At 55.9% G+C, this 16,695-nt stretch overlaps 1 protein-coding gene, 1 long non-coding RNA gene and 1 pseudogene across 6 annotated transcripts; 1 reads left to right on the top strand and 2 right to left on the bottom strand.

The window, feature by feature from the left end:
• Positions 1-600: 600 nt before the first annotated feature.
• Positions 601-4,091, bottom strand: LOC116480859 (uncharacterized). The gene is made up of 4 exons (XR_004251375.1): positions 2,832-4,091; positions 1,833-2,678; positions 942-1,039; positions 601-832 (listed from the first exon to the last, which is right to left on the bottom strand). It is a non-coding gene; the product is annotated as an uncharacterized LOC116480859 (long non-coding RNA).
• SLC26A10P (Solute carrier family 26 member 10) lies at positions 2,412-7,940 on the top strand (annotated as a pseudogene). The gene is made up of 14 exons (XR_009209362.1): positions 2,412-2,647; positions 3,126-3,282; positions 3,452-3,616; positions 3,878-4,030; positions 4,752-4,833; positions 4,981-5,128; positions 5,221-5,331; positions 6,030-6,107; positions 6,198-6,293; positions 7,061-7,177; positions 7,318-7,351; positions 7,431-7,525; positions 7,605-7,659; positions 7,777-7,940. The product of XR_009209362.1 is annotated as a Solute carrier family 26 member 10 (transcript).
• Positions 5,603-15,370, bottom strand: B4GALNT1 (beta-1,4-N-acetyl-galactosaminyltransferase 1). 4 transcript variants are annotated; one of them, XM_032173238.2, is made up of 11 exons: positions 14,940-15,370; positions 14,102-14,320; positions 13,391-13,555; positions 13,172-13,278; positions 12,670-12,710; positions 12,344-12,524; positions 11,244-11,342; positions 10,909-11,099; positions 10,309-10,449; positions 9,805-10,045; positions 5,603-9,157 (listed from the first exon to the last, which is right to left on the bottom strand). In XM_032173238.2, exons 2-11 carry the CDS (start codon positions 14,317-14,319, stop codon positions 8,940-8,942), a joined length of 1,602 nt encoding a protein of 533 aa, XP_032029129.1. In that variant the 5' UTR covers position 14,320; positions 14,940-15,370; the 3' UTR covers positions 5,603-8,939. The 4 variants fall into 4 exon arrangements, with proteins under 4 accessions (XP_032029129.1, XP_058282616.1, XP_032029125.1 ...); XM_058426633.1 differs by lacking the exon at positions 13,391-13,555; XM_032173234.2 differs by lacking the exon at positions 14,940-15,370 and having other exon boundaries at positions 7,848-9,157; positions 14,102-14,928.
• Between the last annotated feature and the right edge of the window lie 1,325 nt (positions 15,371-16,695).

The raw sequence follows: 16,695 nt of genomic DNA, 5'->3' as shown, positions 1-16,695 counted from the left end.
GGTGGAGAGGATCCTGGGGGCTGCAGCCTTTTCCTGGCTCTGGGTCTCCTTATCTTTGCTCTCTGCGAGGTCATAAGCCATGTTCATAGTGAGCAGAAGGGGATTCTTCTTCAAGTCATGGACCCAAGAATGGACAGCCCAAGGGGATCTTCACCCCTCCCAACTTCTGGGAGAGCCGCTGGAACAGAGCGAGCCAAACATTCACACAGCCATGTCCAGATGTCCTGTCCTGGGTCCTTATGCATCTCCGAGTCCACTGTATCCATTCGTCCCTTGGGCTCAGTCACATGCACTTGGGCTTCCTCAACAGACAATAGACTGCTGGGGTGGGAGGGCGAGGAGGAGAGCTGGAGCCTCCCTGTGGGCCCAAGGTCCCTTTGGCTGACAATAGGGGGAGGGATTCCTAAGTGGGGGGGACAGGACCTATTGCCCAGATAAGACTTCTGCGGAACAATAGGAGGAATCGAAGAGGGGAGACCCACCCTCACTGCACCCCACCCCCGGGCTTTGGGGTCATGGACTGGGGGACCAGAGTATCATGGGGAGGGGTGCCGAAGATTTTTGCGAATGGAGGGGCGATTGTGGCCAACAGCAGGATTCTGGAGTTAGAACCTTTATATTTCTTTAGGAAACCATAGGGACACATGAGGTGGGTGGCTGACTCCTTTGCACTTAGTTTGACCATATATGTGCTTTTGAATGCCTACTTTGTGAACAGCATTTGTTTGTTTGTTTGTTTGTTTGTTTTTTGTTCTTTTTGAGGTGGAGTCTCACTCTGTCGCCTAGGCTTGAATGCAGTGGCTCCATCTCGGCTCACTGCAACCTCCATCTCCTGGGTTCAAGCGATTATCCTGCTTCAGCCTCCCCAGTAGCTGGGATTACAGGCACCTGCCACCATGCCCAGCTAATTTTTGTATATTTTAGTAGAGACAGGGTTTCACTATGTTGGTCAGGCTGGTCTCAAACTCCTGACCTCAGGTGATCCACCTGCCTCGGCCTCAAAGTGCTGGGATTACAGGCATGAGCCATTTTGCCTGGCCTGTGAAAAGCATTTGAATGTGATAAATGGTGCTTCAGTTTTTTTGGTTCCTAAGAAAAAAATATCCTGTGGGTTCAATATCTCCCCTGAGGCCCTGAACTAGGCCCAGCCACTCCTCACAGAGGTGTGGGTGCTGGTTCTGTCATTATCCCTCTCCAATACGTGTGGCTGCATTCCATGTCAGTAGGACATGAAACTGCTTTTTGGAGCCAGCTGTGCCCCATGAAGATGTGAGTCTGGGTGAGGTTCAGGATGGGCGCTGAACTTTTTTGCTGTGGCTGGGAGAATGTAGTGGCTCAGGGAAGGACCAGTGACCCAAGAGGAACCAGCCTCTTTCTCTGCCCAAGGTGCCGATGGGGAAAGGAAGCGGGAGTGAAGTGAAAAGTCTAAGAAGGGGTAAATAGCGGGTGTTGAGTGTCGAGGTGCGCTTGCCTTTCGGCTTCTCTCTCTCTAATCTCTACGCATTTCCACAGCCACCCTAGAGCCAGCGATCAGATCCGGCCAAGGATGTCTGCAGAAACGTCTAACATAGAGACTCTCCCTCTCCAAGCCGCGGCTCTCGCCAGACCCGAGAAGGTCCTCAAGCGAGAGTGCCCTCGGGGCCGGATTGGACCCTGCTTCGTGAGAGGCGGGACTCAGGGCTTCGCGGGCGGAGGAGTATTCAAGACCGGGAGGAGCTGGAGGTGGCCAAGGGCAGAATGAGCGGGATTCAGGGCACCAGGACCTACCCAGGCGCGGGGGACACCTCTGACCTTAAGTACCCCTTGAGAACCAGGCTGAGGGAAGGTCTCACCGAGGCTCGGTTCCATCAGCTCTTCGGGGGCGAAGAGCAGGAACCGGAGCTACCTGCAGAGCGCCGCTTTCCCCGGCTCTTCGGGCTGTGGAGGCTTCGGGCTCGCGCTTGTTCTGGGACGGGGGCGAGGCGCCTGCTGCTGGCTCGGCTGCCGGCACTGCACTGGCTGCCCCATTACCGCTGGCGGGCCTGGCTGCTCGGAGATGCGGCGGCCGGAGTGACCGTGGGCATCGTGCACGTGCCCCAGGGTGAGAGGCCCTAACAGCAGCCTGTCAGGAGCACAAGCTCTAGAGGGCTTCCGGGAGGAGGCGTAGGGAGCTGGGAATCCGGGAGCAGATGGTGGGTTCGTGCCGTTGAGGCTGGGAGAGAGGGAGTTTGAGGTAAGGACTGTGGAGCTCCATCAGATCCCCACCCCCACCTCTCCTCATCTGCGCAATCCTGCGAGAAGCCTTAGACAGGTTCTGGCTCAGAGAACTGGAGAGAGGCACAACGCCTGGCCCCCAGGACTTGGCCACAGCGTCCCTGACCTTGTCTGCCCCATGACCTCCCACTGAGGCCCATTAAGCCCTCAGTTCCCTCATGAGGCATGATTTAGCATCCTTGATGCCAGCCCCTAAGAGTCTGGGAAGTGCATTTAAGTCCTGGAGGTTGGACAAGGCCCCCTCCCCACAGCACACCTTTCCATCCACTTCTATCCCAGGCATGGCTTTTGCTCTCCTGGCCTACGTGCCCCCGGTGTTTGGACTCTACACGTCTTTCTTCCCCGTCCTCAACTACAGCTTGCTAGGTACTGGGAGACACCTGTCCACAGGTGAGTGACCAGGGACTTCTAATGACTCTTCTTCCCTATGGGGTGAAAATGGACAGGGGCTGTCATTTCCCTTCTTCCTAATTTCCCTCTTCACCCCTCCCACCTTCACCTCCCTCCTTGCCCAATCCTGCCAGGAAACTGACCTAGGCAATGCTTGCTAGAGTGAGTGCAAAGAGGTGGGAGTTTACCTGAACTTTTTTCCCCTATGAAATTTGGTTAAAATGAACATCTCAGGGACTTGAAAGGGGAAGAATAGGTGCATGGTCCCCTAAAGGGGCACGCAGTAGGCAGAGAATCTGCAAGAGGGAGCAGTTTTTGCCGGCTAGCGCAGCTCTTCGCGCCCCACAGTCTTGACCGGGTGGCAGCCTTCTTGGAGAGCGGAGTCTGGCAGCAGGATCTCGGACCCAGGGCGAGGACCCTGAGCTGTTGCCCTGCCCAGGGCTGCACAGCTGGTGATGTCTGCATTTGTCCCCCGGCGACAGGAACTTCGCCATACTCAGCCTCATGACAGGCTCGGCCGTCGAGCGGCTGGTGCCGGAACCTCTCGTGGGGAACCTGAGCGGAATCGAGAAGGAGCAGCTGGACCCTCAGCGGGTTGGGGTAGCCGCGGCCATGGCCTTCGGGAGCGGGGCGTTGATGGTGAGGGAGGACCCGGGGAGGATCCCGGGGGATCCCTGCTGAGGGGCCGGGGAAATTGGGCGGGGGAAGAGGGAGGGACCAGCTTTCTGCTTGGGTTCGGGAGGGCGGAGGTGCGCGGGGTTGGTTTGCTACTCCTCTAGATGGTGACAGCGCGTCTTCTCCCCCGCAGCTGGGGATGTTCGTGCTGCAGCTCGGCGTCTTGTCCACCTTTTTGTCCGAGCCTGTGGTCAAGGCGCTGACCAGCGGGGCCGCGCTGCACGTGTTCGTGTCCCAGCTGCCGAGCCTCTTGGGGTTGTCCCTCCCGCGCCAGATCGGCTGCTTCTCTCTCTTCAAGGTAGGGGTGGGAGACGAAAGGAGAAGGGGCTTCTAGAGGTCCCGGGAATAGGGAAACTCGAAAAGGGAGGAAGGACGGAGGGTGGAGGGGTAGTATGTGACAAGGGCGCAGGAAAGGAGGTTGGAGCTACGTGGCTGAACGAGGGCGCTGAGGAGGTGTAAGCCCTGGTGGCACCGGGGAGAGAGGGCCTCGCTCTGGGGGCCCGCGCCGGGGCGCATGAACCCTGGCACAGGGCCCTCTGCTCATCGCCCCTGCCCTCAGACGCTGGCCGCCGTGCTGACTGCGCTGCCCCTGAGCAGTCCGGCCGAACTGACCATCTCCGCGCTCAGCCTGGAGCTGCTCGTGCCGGTCAAGGAATTGAACGTGAGATTCCGAGACCGGCTACTCACGCCGATCCCGGGGGAAGTCGTCTTGGTGAGGATGGCCGTGCGCGCCGGCCCCCTGCCCGCGCAGACCCTGCAGTCCTGTGGGAACTGGCCGCTGCCGCCCCCTGGTGGAGTGCAGAAAGGCCACGGAACAGAGGGCCGGCTTACACTCACTTTCCCTGGCCTCCTGCAAAAGGACGCTTTGACCTACCACAGCCCCCCTCGACACTGTCCCACGTCTCTCACGGAGCACCCCCTAGACCTCTTGGAGTTCCTTCTGCCATCCTACAGCGCTCCCTTGAGGTCTTGCTGGTCACAGCACCTTCTCTGACATCTGTCCTCACCAGGGTCCTTCCCTGTAATTCACGGTGCATCTCCCTCTCCATCCTCCACCGACATTTCTCTCTCTCCCCCACTAAATAAACGTCCCGCGTCTCCACAGATGCCAGTATATCACTAGATATCGTCCAGCTTCCCTCTTTGGAAGGCTCAGTGGCATCTCTTCATATCCACCATCCTTCACAGAAGCCTCCTCTTACTTCCTTGGCTCCAGCGCTCTGTGGCCTCAGGCATATGTCATCCCTCTTTCCCAGCTCTACACTACAAATCAGTTGTCAGGCCCCCATCCCAAACACATCCCCGCTCCCCCAGGTGCTGGGCTCCTGCAACCAGCTAGGCCTGCATTATGGTCCTCTCTCATGGTCAGCCCCTTCTAGCTTCTGCCAGGGACCCCATCTCTTCCCATGCCTTCATTTTGCTCTCTTTCTCAGGTGCTTCTGGCCTCCTTCTCTGCTTCACCTCTTCTCTGGACACCAGATACCATGTCCAGATAGTGGGGCTGTTGCCTGGAGGGTAAGACAGAATGAAAAGACGCCAGCTTTCTCTTCTCCCACCTCTCCCACTCGACACTTCCTCTTATCTCCACCCCCCATTTTCTCTGCCTTCCTTATCTCACTGAAGCACCCAACCCCTCCTCACCATGGATCCCTCCCTCTCCAGATTTCCCCAACCCCTCCTCCCCAACCTGGCTGAGCCGCCCAGGATTCTGGCTGACTCGCTGCCCATTGCACTGGTTACTTTTGTGGTGTCTGCCTCCCTGGCCTCCATCTATGCAGACAAGTATAGCTACACTATTGACTCCCACCAGGTGGGACTCTGACTGTGGACCCCAAACCTCTCATTTGACTGCCCACCATGCCTTTGTCTCTCCCACTTCATCTCACTGCATCCCTCCAAGAGCTCCTGGCACATGGTGCCTCCAACCTCATCTCCTCCCTCTTCTCTTGCTTTCCCAACTCGGCTACGCTGGCCACCACCAGTCTACTGGTGGATGCTGGTGGGAAAACACAGGTAAGAGGGCATCCTTGGATGAGGAGAAAGGATGAGCCATCCAGGCAAGGTGGCGGTGGTGGAGAAACAGGTGGAAGATGGCTAGATACCCAGGTGGCATCTATATAGAGAAGACTGGGGATCTGTGAGAAAGGGTGACTGAAGGGATGGAATTATAGATAGGAGAGATGGAAGATAATAATGTTCCAGTAAGACCTTTGTAGGCTCTAAGCACTGAAAAAGTTTATGGTGCCCCAGGTGTGGTTCAAAATAAAAACACAAAACTATAAAATAAACTTAAGAGATAAAATTCTTATTTTTTTCACACAATGACATTGTCTTTTGAAAGGAATATCACATATCAAAGCCTCCCCCTAATATTTTTGGTTTCCCTTACTTTGCTGGTGCCCTAAGCATGTATAGCTTGCTTATAGGGTAACCCAACAGTGGCTTTTAAGGTGGAGGTGGGCTGCAAAACTGGGGAACTTGAACAACAGACATCTACAGGGAGACTGGTGAATAATGGGCATTTAATTAATTGGGGGGAGGGGGAGGGTTAGATGTGAACGGCAGAATTTTAAGAAGGGGGTTGTGTGGAAGGAGATTTGGGAGAAGGGAGATTTCCGAGGAAGATTAGGCAGAGTGAGCAGGGAGACCAGCTCTCATGTGGGGGTGGGAGGCTCCCTTCCTTTTTTGCTCCTGTTCCTCCTTCCCTCTAGCTGGCAGGCCTCTTCTCCTGCATAGTGGTCTTGTCGGTGCTGCTGTGGCTGGGGCCCTTCTTTTACTATCTGCCCAAGGTAAGGAGCAGAGGAGGCATGAGCATGGCTGGGGAGGGGTGGCTGTATTCCAGGACATTGAGGTAGTCAGCCCACCTCCTCTGCCTCAAGGCTGTCCTGGCTTGCATCAACATCTCCAGCATGCGCCAGATGTTCTGCCAGATGCAGGAACTTCCACAACTATGGCACATCAGCCAAGTGGACTTTGTGAGAAATGCCGTTACCCCCAGATTGCCCCCTCTCATCTTGTTAGCATCCCTAGCCTCTGCCCTGTACCAAACCTAATTGTTCTGGTCCTAAGTTCTGCAACCCACCCACTCCTCCAACAAACATAACTCCTAATACGCTTTACACATAGGCAAGGGAAAGGATGGGGTTTGAACCCCTTTGACCTGAATATTTGTCACTTCCCAACTGGTGCAGGTCATTACATTTGGTGTGTGTCCCATTGAATCAACCCCGTTCTTTCCCTCTGTCATGCTTTCTACTTCTTTGTGGGTCATCTCTCCCCATCACTTGCCTTGGTAGTCACTGCCCTGGATCTCTTTCCCCAGCAGTGATGGCCTGGCTTTTCTTTTGGGCAATCCACCCCTATCCCTGTCCTGCAGGCTGTGTGGATGGTCACCTGGGTGGTTGTAGTGACCCTGAGTGTGGATTTGGGCCTGGCTGTGGGTGTGATCTTCTCCATGATGACTGTGGTCTGCTGCACCCGGAGGTGGGCATAGAGATGAGGGGAGTTGAGGTCGGGGCAGGGGAAGAGAATGAGGTGCTTGGGGTGACTCTCCAGCCAGGCCAGGCTAAGGTGGAAATCTGGCCCCACCTTCTTCCCTAGGGTGCAGTGCCTGGCACTTGGACAGGCTGAGGGGACAAAGCTCTACAGACCACTCAGAGGAAGCCACAAGGTGGGTGGGCTGCAGCCAAAGAAGGAAGGGAAGATTAGCCCCAGATGTTTCTCTGATCCTTTGACCTCTTAGCTCCTGCAGGTCCCGGGGCTCTGCATCCTGAGCTATCCAACACCACTGTACTTTGGGACCCGTGGGCAGTTTCGCTGCAACCTGGAGTGGCACCTGGGGCTTGGAGAAGGAGAAAAGGTGAAGGAGCTTGGTTTAGGAGGAATGTGGATCCTCGGGCAGTGGGAGGCAGGTGGGTGTTCTGAAGGGTATCCTTGTGCTCAAGGGGTGCATGTTCATGCTGTGTCTCGTGAGTGGCGACTGCCCTTCTTTACTCATAGGAGACTTCAAAGCCAGACGGCCCAACAGTTGCAGGTGAGATAGGGTGACAAGAAGGAAGATTTGGGCATGTTGCATGGTGGCACCTGGGTACTCCTGTCTTCTCCCATTCTAGTTGCTGAGCCTGTCAGGGTGGTGGTCCTAGACTTCAGTGGTGTTACCTTTGCAGATGCTGCTGGGGCCAGAGACGTGGTGGAGGTGAGGGAGAGGGTAGGTTGAGGAGAAACCCCTTAGCATCTCACTCATACCCTCTAATCTGGGACTTAACCCCTTTGCCCCATCCCTGCAGCTGGCCAGCCGATGTCGAGATGCTAGGATCCGCCTCCTCCTGGCTCAGTGTAATGGTGAGATGTGTGGAGAAGAGCAGGGCCCAGTGCCTGGGCAATGACTGGATACCTGCGGGAGGGAAAAGGACCCGGTGTGGACTTAGGGTCTCAGAGCCTGACACCCTCCCCACATAGCCTCCATGCTTGGGACACTGACCCGGGCAGGACTCCTGGACAGGGTGACCCCAGATCAGCTGTTTGTGAGAGTGCAGGATGCAGCTGCTTATGCCCTGGGGAGCCTGGTAAGGGGCAGTAGCGCCAGGAGTGGGAGCCAGGAGGCACTGGGCTGCCGCAAGTGAGGCAGGGGTAAGTGGCTGGAGACCCAGGGAGAGGGGTTTGGGAAAGGGTCTGTGGAGGAAGATCAAGAAGGAAAGGGTAGGGACGGAATGAATAGTAGATTGAAGACCAACTCAGGGAGCCTGGGCTGAGCTATGGGTGAGGAACTGAAGAACTCAGATCCCTAAGTGGGTGGGGTACCCCTGAGAGGACTGCCACATTTCATCAAGGAAGAGGGGTGCCTAATCTATTCCTGACACGTCTCCTCTCTTCCCCAGGAGCTCACTGACCCAAAGATTTGCATAGTGTGGCTCTGACCTCATCATGTGGAGTGCAGAGGGCCCCGATGATGTGTGTGATGAGGACCATGACCCTTGAACCCCCTTACCTAACGTAACTAATAAAATGAAGCTGAGAGCTTTGGAATCCATTAAGTGAGTCTAGGTGTTTGCACAGGGACTCTGGTGCCCCTTCTTTTGTGCCCACAGCATTGCAGAGACACAACTAAGAATGGCTTTCACCAACCACCAGCCCTCACCCCAGCCCCAGAGCCACAAGTTCTCTCTGTGGGGGTGGGGCTGGAGCAGGTACACCGAGTACTGGATCTGAAGATGCGGATGAGGGGCACAGTCTTGGGATTATGTGTTGGGGAACTTCCCCACCCCCTCAGTCCCAAGATGAGAGGACAGTGTTTCCACCTTAGGTTCTTAGAGTCCCTCTGGGCTCTTTGGCACTTGGAAAGTGATCCCCCCATTTCCTGCCCCAGGAGAAGGGGCAGGGGGAGGACTTGGCACTGGCTGTGGGAGAGGTTACGGCTCCACCAGGCCTCTGGGCACTGGAAAAAGGAGGGGTGTCACCAGGACAACCCCTATTGGGCATCAGGTTCTGAAAAGGAAGAGTGAGGAACTAGAGGCTCAGGGACAGCCAGTAGAGTGCTCATAGGGTGGTGGGGTTTGTTGGAAATTCCTGGCAGGGACAAGGAGGCATGCCCAGCCTGACAGTCAGAAATCCCCAGTGGGCCATCACTGGGAGGTCATGCACTGCAGCCGGTGTTTGAAGAAGAGCAGCCGGTGTTTGGCCATCTGGCTCTCGTCCAGTGATCCTGGGTAACGGTACCGGGCGTAAGTCTCTGCCCCGGCATCCCTTGATGTCCAAGGCAGCTTCAATTTTGATGCATGATCCACCACGACGTCGGAGCAGGAGCCAACCCGAAGGGAACCAAGCCCATCCAAGAAGAATTCTGGGGGTGGAGGGGAGTACACAGTGAGGGATCCTGAGGGTGCAGAAGGCCGACTGGTAAGGGAGAACTCTCAAATTTAGGGTGTGGAAAGTGTGTGTGCAAAGGCGTTTCTAAGGACCTTGAGCATGTAAATCAGCTCCCTGGGTCTCAGTTTTACTCTTGTGTAAATGGAGTCAATATACTTGTGCTTTGAAAATGGAAAAACCTACCCCCACGCTCAGAGGTTAAATAAACGCCAAATGGGTTGCACTGACTGTGGTCTGAACTAGGGGAAGCGCTGGGAGTAGAGTGGGGGTGGCGGGGACAGTGATGGGGAAGCTTATGGGGGCCCAGCGGCTGTGCTGGGAATGGAGATTCAACATGGCACATGTATACATATGTAACAAACCTGCACGTTGTGCACATGTACCCTAGAACTTAAAGTGCAATAAAAATATATATATTTATAAAAAAAAGAGTATGCGGGGCTGGGAGAGGGTGGGAGCTGTCTCTCGCCCAGTGCAGGTCTTGGTAAATCATTGCAGAACTGTTCTAGGGTTCCCGGTGGCGGCTGGGCGCGGGTGCAGCCTAGGAGGAGAGGCGGGTGACCGTGCGCCAGCTCCCCGTGGGGCTCCTGCCAGGGTCCACCGGGAGGGGGCGCCACTCACCCAGATGAGCCACGCGGCTGAGGCGGGGGTCGAAACCGACCTCGCGCACCTTGTCAGTCCGCGCCAGGAAGAAGTTAACCACGCCGTCGGTGACCACGCAGCCTGGGAAGCCGACGAGCTCGTGGTGGAAGCCGCGCCTTTGCCGGAGGCAGTTCCCAAGGCCTGGGGCGCCGGGCTCCACGCTCAGCAGCTGCCGGTAAGTGGTGGCAAAGCCGGAGATCTCGCGCACCGCGCCCCCCACCTGCAGGGAGAGGGAGGCTGGCTCCAGGCGGGCCTGGGATAGGGGACCCGAAGGGGTCAAGGTCTGCGCTCCGGTGCCTTCGGGGGTACCCCTGCCCCATCCTCTTCCGCTTCACCCCTGCAGGACCCAGACAGTTCCCAGGCCCCACTTCGTGGTCCTCTCTTTGTCCCAGGGCTGGCCATTCCTGGCCGCAGCGCCCCCGCTGTGGCCTTAGCCTGTTCAAGAACCTTCTCCACCCCCACATCCTGCGGCCCCTGCCCTACCAGGTCCAGCGGCGTCCGCTCCAGCACGTCCACAAGCCTCTCCAGCCGCGTCCGCGCCGTGAAGACGAAGTCGTCGTCCACCCATAGCACGTACTTGGTGGTTACTTGGGACACAGCCAGGTTCCGGCCTGCGAACCAGCCCTGGCGGAAAGGTGTGTGTGGTTGGGGAGGCTGCAGAAATAGGACATGGCCCTCTGCCACCTTTCTTTCTCTCCCCCGACCCTTCTCAGCTTGTATTCTTCTTCAGACTTTTGAGTGCTTTCGAAAGGCCAGGAGCTAGGTAAAAAAAAAAAAAAAAATGCAGATCCCCACAGAGGTTCCAAGTCAGTGGTCTTGGAATGCGTTTAATTTCTGTGTGCATTTATTTATTCATTCATCAGCTATTTTATTGAATGCCATTAGGCACTAAGCACCATTCTAAGAATGCAGAGAGAATTTCCTGCTCCCACGAAGCTTACATTCCAGGAATCCTCATGCTTAACCGGCACCCCATGATTCTGAGGCAGGTGGTCCTCGAATCACTACCCTGGAGGCTGCAGATTGAGGGCACACTCCCTGCGGGAGTCCTCTGGCCTGCCGTTCAGCCTGCTAGCTGCACACCTTGCCGAAGGGCATGAGATAGTGTTCCAGGTAGGGGCCACTGAGGCGCTCTGGCTTGTCGCTGTCGTCAGCGATGACCACAGTAACCGTTGGGTAGAAGCGGCGGATACTGGTGATGAGAGCCCGTAGCCGATCATAACGGAGGAAAGTCTTGGTGGCAATCGTGACTAGAGCGCTGATGTTGTACTGGTCTGAGATTGGGGGCACAGGGTTGGGTGCAGACAAGGAGAGTTGGGAGAGGGGAGCAGGTAGATATCCCCTCCCAGGGCTGCCCTCTCCCAACTTGCTCCCCACCAAGGCTGGATCTAATATGTCCCTGCCCCTACCAGCCTCACCTCCCTGGGGTAGAGACCCAGGTGGGTACAGCCGAGGGTTGGTCGGGTGTCTTATGCGGATAGTGAAAGCAGCCTCATGTCCCTCGGTGGAGAACCGGACTGGGAAGAAAGGACATGGCATTTGACCCTGAAGGGTAGGATAACATTCTGTTTTCAGCCAATCAATATTTAAGTGCCTACTCTGTGTCCCACCTTTCTAGGCCTTGGTGGACAATAACACAAGATTCTTACCTTCATGGAACTTACATTCTAATGGGTAGAAGAAAAACAATAAATAAAATTTTAAGTAAAAGCTAACCTTTATTGAGCACTTACTATGTGCCAGACCCGTTAAAAATTACCTTAAATATATGCACTCATTTTATCCGCATGATAGCCCTATTAAATAGATTCCTACAACAGAAAAAGAAGCTGAGACACAGAAAAGTAACTTGCCACATTTACACAACTATTAAGCAACAAAACTGATAGCAACCTAGTCAGTCTGGTGCCAGGCTAAGTAAACTAAAAAATTCAGATACTGGTAAGTATTGAATGGAAAATAAGACAAACAAGTAATGTAATAGTGAAGAGGAGACATTTGAGCTGAGATCTAAGTGACAAGAAGGAGCCAGTCTGCAAAAATCTGGGGAAGAGCATTCCAGGCTGAGAAAACAGAAAGTGCAAAGGCCCCAAGGTCGAAGCAAACTTAGTGCAACAAACCAGCTTTGGGGAGAAGCAAGGAGGGCTTTTAGGCCTCTTTTGCTGGAAGAGAAATGGGAACTGAGGAAAGTAAAGGCCTTTGCCCTCTAGTAAGAGGTGGGTTGGGAATATAGTCTTCTAACTCCTTAGACAGGTCTCTTCCTGGGGCCCCCACAGTTGGCCTAAAGGGGAGACACACCCAAGGCTCAGGTTTCCCTCTGGCCTGCTCCAGCCCCAGATGAACAAAGGCCCCCTTTCTCCCTCTGGCCCTGCTGGTCCAGTTGAAGCACCCATTGTGTGGCTGGACAGCTCTGGCCATAGCCCAGATGCCTCCCATGCCCTCTGCCATTTGCCCACTCCAGCCTTTCTGGTTCTTCTCTGTTTGCCCAGCCTGCCCTGTCTCCACCCAGGCCTCGCACCTGTGTCTGCTGTGTTGGTCTGGTAGCTTCGGCTGCTGTAAGTGACCAGTTGTAGTTGCCTGTTGAGTTGGTCCAGCCCTGGGCTGACAAGGGAGAGATCTGCCTGCCCCTCTCCAGTGAGAGTCACTCCAGTCACTTTCCCTGCCACATCCCAGGTGCCTAGGGAGGCAGTCAGGTTCACCTAGGAGGGGATTGGAGAGTGCAGGGTTAGGCCCCAGACCCACTTCTTGCCTCCCTGATTTGTCCATTATTCCCTTAGTAGCCCTGCCTCCCTCCCAGCATTCTTGATGCCTACTTGGCCTCCTTGCCTTCTTGTTTTCTCTCACCTGGTATACCTCCTGACCAGAAGCTGCCTGAAGGCTCAGCCCTAGGAGAAAGGAGTGGGGGGATCAGAATCACATAGGCAGCCCTGAATTCTTTCTCATTTTCTCTCCCTGCTGTCACCACACACAATAGAGAACTTTCCACCTATTCTTCTTATTGAGGCCTCAGCAGGGCACACTGTATAACATAGCCTACAGTGACTGATTTTTGAGCCCGTCCCATCAAAGCTTGCCCTATGGCCTGCCCTGACCACCACCTAACCAATGGTTAGTCAGCAAAGAATAGATTCGTTTCCCCAAAACTCCCCAGTTCCAGTCTTCTGAAATTCCTAGAGTCCCTTCCGTCCTCACTTCCCACCTCCTAAGCCCCCTTTTGAGCTTAAGTCCCCCGTTCATCAGAGGTTCCCACCTCCCATTCCAATCATCTCCCATTCTTCCCCACCCAACCTTGGGCTCTGCCACCCCCACTGTGTCTGGGGTCATCCTCTGGGACCCTCCTCCCTACCTGGCACCAAGATGCTCCTGAGGGGCTGAACTTCCACACCCTGTAGGGGGTACTGGAGCGGGGAGTTGGCAGGGGCTATGAGCAGCTGGTCAGCTGGGGACTGGCTCCTGGCAGTGGAGGAAGGAGAGGACAGAGCAGAGTCGGGGGAGAGGGTCTCTCCCTCCCGGCACAATCACTGCTCTCCCCCTGTAGACTCATGCCCTTCTTTCAAGCTGGTACCTCGACAGAAAGGCCTGGAACTCCTGCTCTCTTGTGGCAGAGGCAGCCCTCAGCTCTGCAGGGTCAAAGGCCTTGGTGAGGTCAATAGCTCGGACTTGTTTCTGGAAGGGGAGGGGGAGGCCCCCCCCACTGGACTCACAACTGCAGTTGTTCCAAGCCAGCAGCCTGAAGGGGGTAGTGAGGGTCATCAGAGCCCAGCTACACAGCTCCATTCATCCCATAAACACTGACACAGCACCCCACACCTTGGCCCTGCAATTCTGTCCATCTAGGATCTGTCCCCTTAAATGCTGCCCTTCAAATAGTCCTCGGGAGGGGGACCAAGGATCGGATGACCTATCCCCTAAATCTGGATTTTAGAGTTGTAGGATAGGGCCAATTACCAGGATTTCAGGAGCTGCCTACCCACCAACCAGGACCCCACCTGGAGTCTCTTCTCATACCTGAATCAGGACCTCAGGGAGTCTTTCAGGGCCCTCCTTTGACTGCACAACCGCCCACGCCCATCCCCATCCTCATCCCCATGGCAAGGTTCAGGGAGAACAGATTTTCCCCAGCCCAAGCCTCAGCAGCCTCCCACTTCCACCTCCCACTTCACTCCACACAACCCGTTAGGAGAATGCAGGCATCTGAGCCCAGCAGTGGAGGAAACAAAAGCCCCCAGACCACCCCCAGCGAGCGCCGCGCTGCGCCGCCGCGGTCGGCACTCACCCCACTACTTGCTCCTTGATCCTGACCGGGATGTGTGCGTAGCGGGGCTCAGGAGCAAGATCTGGCAGCTCGGGCCTGCGGGGGCTTTGCGGGGGCGCCCAAGGCGCAAGAGGTGCGCGGAGGCCGGGCGCGTCCCGGGTGCTCGCGTACAGGAGCCCCAGCGAGGCGCAGGCGAGCAGAAGGACAAGAGCGCACAGGGCCCGGCGGCCCAGCCACATCCTAGGTGGGGGTAGGGTGGGGAGTGAGAAAGCGAGGGAAGAAGGGAGGGCAAGGGATGGGGCCCTTGGCCCCCGCGTCCTCAGAGGCTCCTGCCGGCTCCCAAGAGCGCTCTCCACTCCACACATCGCGCTAGGGTTTGCACTGCCAGCCGCGGTTTTCCCGGTGCCCCTCCCCTCACTTCCCAGGCCCCAGGGTCTCCCGGCCTCCTTTCTTCTCGCCCTCTCCTGCATCTCGGTTTCCTCTCACACCCGAGGCCTGGCATCTTAATGCTGAAGACATTTGGATGCCGCGGTTTCGACGCGGCCGTGCGTGAGCGGAAAAGCCCCGCTCTATTAGGGCAGTGGCAGTCCCCAAGCCCGCCGCCCGCCCTGGCCGGCGCGCCCCCGACTCCTCAGTCCGAGCATCACCTGGGCCGGGGTGGGCTGCGGAGGGCGGCTCCACACCTAGCCTGTCAGGAAAAAATGCAGAATCACGCCCGTGCTGGCGGGCGCCCCCGGCGGAGGTGACCCGATGAGTGGCCTCGGGAAGCGGCGCGGCGGACAGGGTGGACCAGGAAGCGAGCCTCCTCCCGCCTCCTGCTCCTCCCCTCATTCCCCCCCCCCCGCCCCCGGGCACTGACCTGTCTAATGCTCTAAGGCAGCGGCAAAATTTCGGTCCGGGCTGTGCCGGGCTCTCGGCCCCGGCCTGAGGGTCCTCATGGGGCTGGGGGCTGCCCGATGGGGGAGCTGGGCATGAGCCTGAGGGTGTGGGGGACCCTCCTGCCTCTGGAGCGCGCCCGAACCCTCCCGCCTTGGAACTCCCGGGGCTTTTGTGGAGCGCGGCGCGGTGGTGGTTCTGGGCGTTTCCTGCTCGGGGGCGGTTGGCGGGGCGCGAGGACCAAGTTAAGAGTCCGTTGCACCCCAGCCCCGAGGCAAGGCCGGGGATCCCTGGCTCAGCGTCCCACTGGCAGCGCGGGGAGCGCTCTGGCCGCCGCCCGGCTCTTCGCACCGCATCGCAGCGCGGCTCAGCTCCCGGCTGGTTGCGGCTGCTTCGGCTCCGCGCGGAGAATGCGAGCGCCCCGGCGCCTTCTAGTGGGCGCGGAGGAAACTGCGGGGGCGCGGAGCAGACGCGGGAAGGTCCTCTCTCACAGCCCCTAGTCCTTAGCCTCCAAACCCTGGCATCTCAACCGCCTGCTCCCAGGACCATCCATTCCGTTGCCTGCTGGTTCTGAGCTTGTAGGCAAGGATGGTCAAATAAGGGCTTTGGGAGGAGGTAGGGCGGGGGCACGCTAAAACTCACGTCAAGTTTGAATGTTAGGGTGAAGATAAAGGAAACAACCCCTGAAAATAAACGCTCTGCCTAGCTAACAAAGACTGATGCACAGCCTCCCTCTCCCCCTCCTCCCCCGCCCTGCCCCCCATTATTTAACAGACACTCAAGAGATACACACTGGGTAATTCAAGGGCCTATTTTCCCGAACTGCCGCTTGGTGCAACCTTGCAGGAGGAAGGGAACCCCAGAGAGGCCAGATTGGCGGTAGTTCTGCTTGCAAGCCTTAGGTCATAGCATGATACCTCACATTGCCGAGAATCGGAGTTCTGTGGCTCCATGGTTCTAATAAAAGATGCATCAAGATTCAACAGGAAAAAAAGATATAATAAGAAATATAGAACATAAAGAAAATATGTGTATGTGTGTGTGGTGGATTATTGAATGAATGAATTTTATACAAATAAATGACTAATCAGCTGGGGGGAAAGTGGAATTTCTACCCTTCTTACACCAAAATTCCAAGTGTATTAAATATTTTAATATTAAAGGTGAAATCATAAAAGTAGTGAAAGAAATCATGAAACCCGGCGCAGTGGCTCATGCTTGTAATCCCAGCACTTTGGGAGGCTGAGGCTATAGGAGACCAGGAGTTCGAGACCAGCCTGGGCAACATGGTGAGCCCCCCGTCTCTACAAAAAATTTAAAAATTAGTCCAGCAAGGTGGCTCACACCTGTAGTCCAACTACTTAGGAGGCTGAAGTGGGAAGATTGCTTGAGCTCGGAAAGTTGAAGCTGCAATGAGCTGAGATGGTGCCATGGCACTGTAGCCTGGGTGACAGAGCGAGACTCTGTCTCAAAAAAAGAAATCATGGAATTTTTGTTTTGTTTATGATTTTGGAGTAGGGAAGAGATCTCTAAGCCAGATGTAAAGGGAAATATTAATAAATCTGACTATATGAAAAACTCGAGTGAAGAAATTAACATACACTAAATTTGAGAGAGAAATGACAAACTGTGAAAAAATATTTGTAACGTATAAGACAGGTATACTTTATCTGGTTGGTGCCCCCAGCGGAGATGACCAGGAATGAATTATGAACCATTGAAAACATAAGAATCCATGA

This window comes from Hylobates moloch, unplaced genomic scaffold, assembly GCF_009828535.3.
Source record: "Hylobates moloch isolate HMO894 unplaced genomic scaffold, HMol_V3 SCAFFOLD_13, whole genome shotgun sequence".
NCBI classification, from domain to species: Eukaryota; Metazoa; Chordata; class Mammalia; order Primates; family Hylobatidae; genus Hylobates; species Hylobates moloch.
This window is presented reverse-complemented; position numbering and strand designations above follow the sequence as displayed.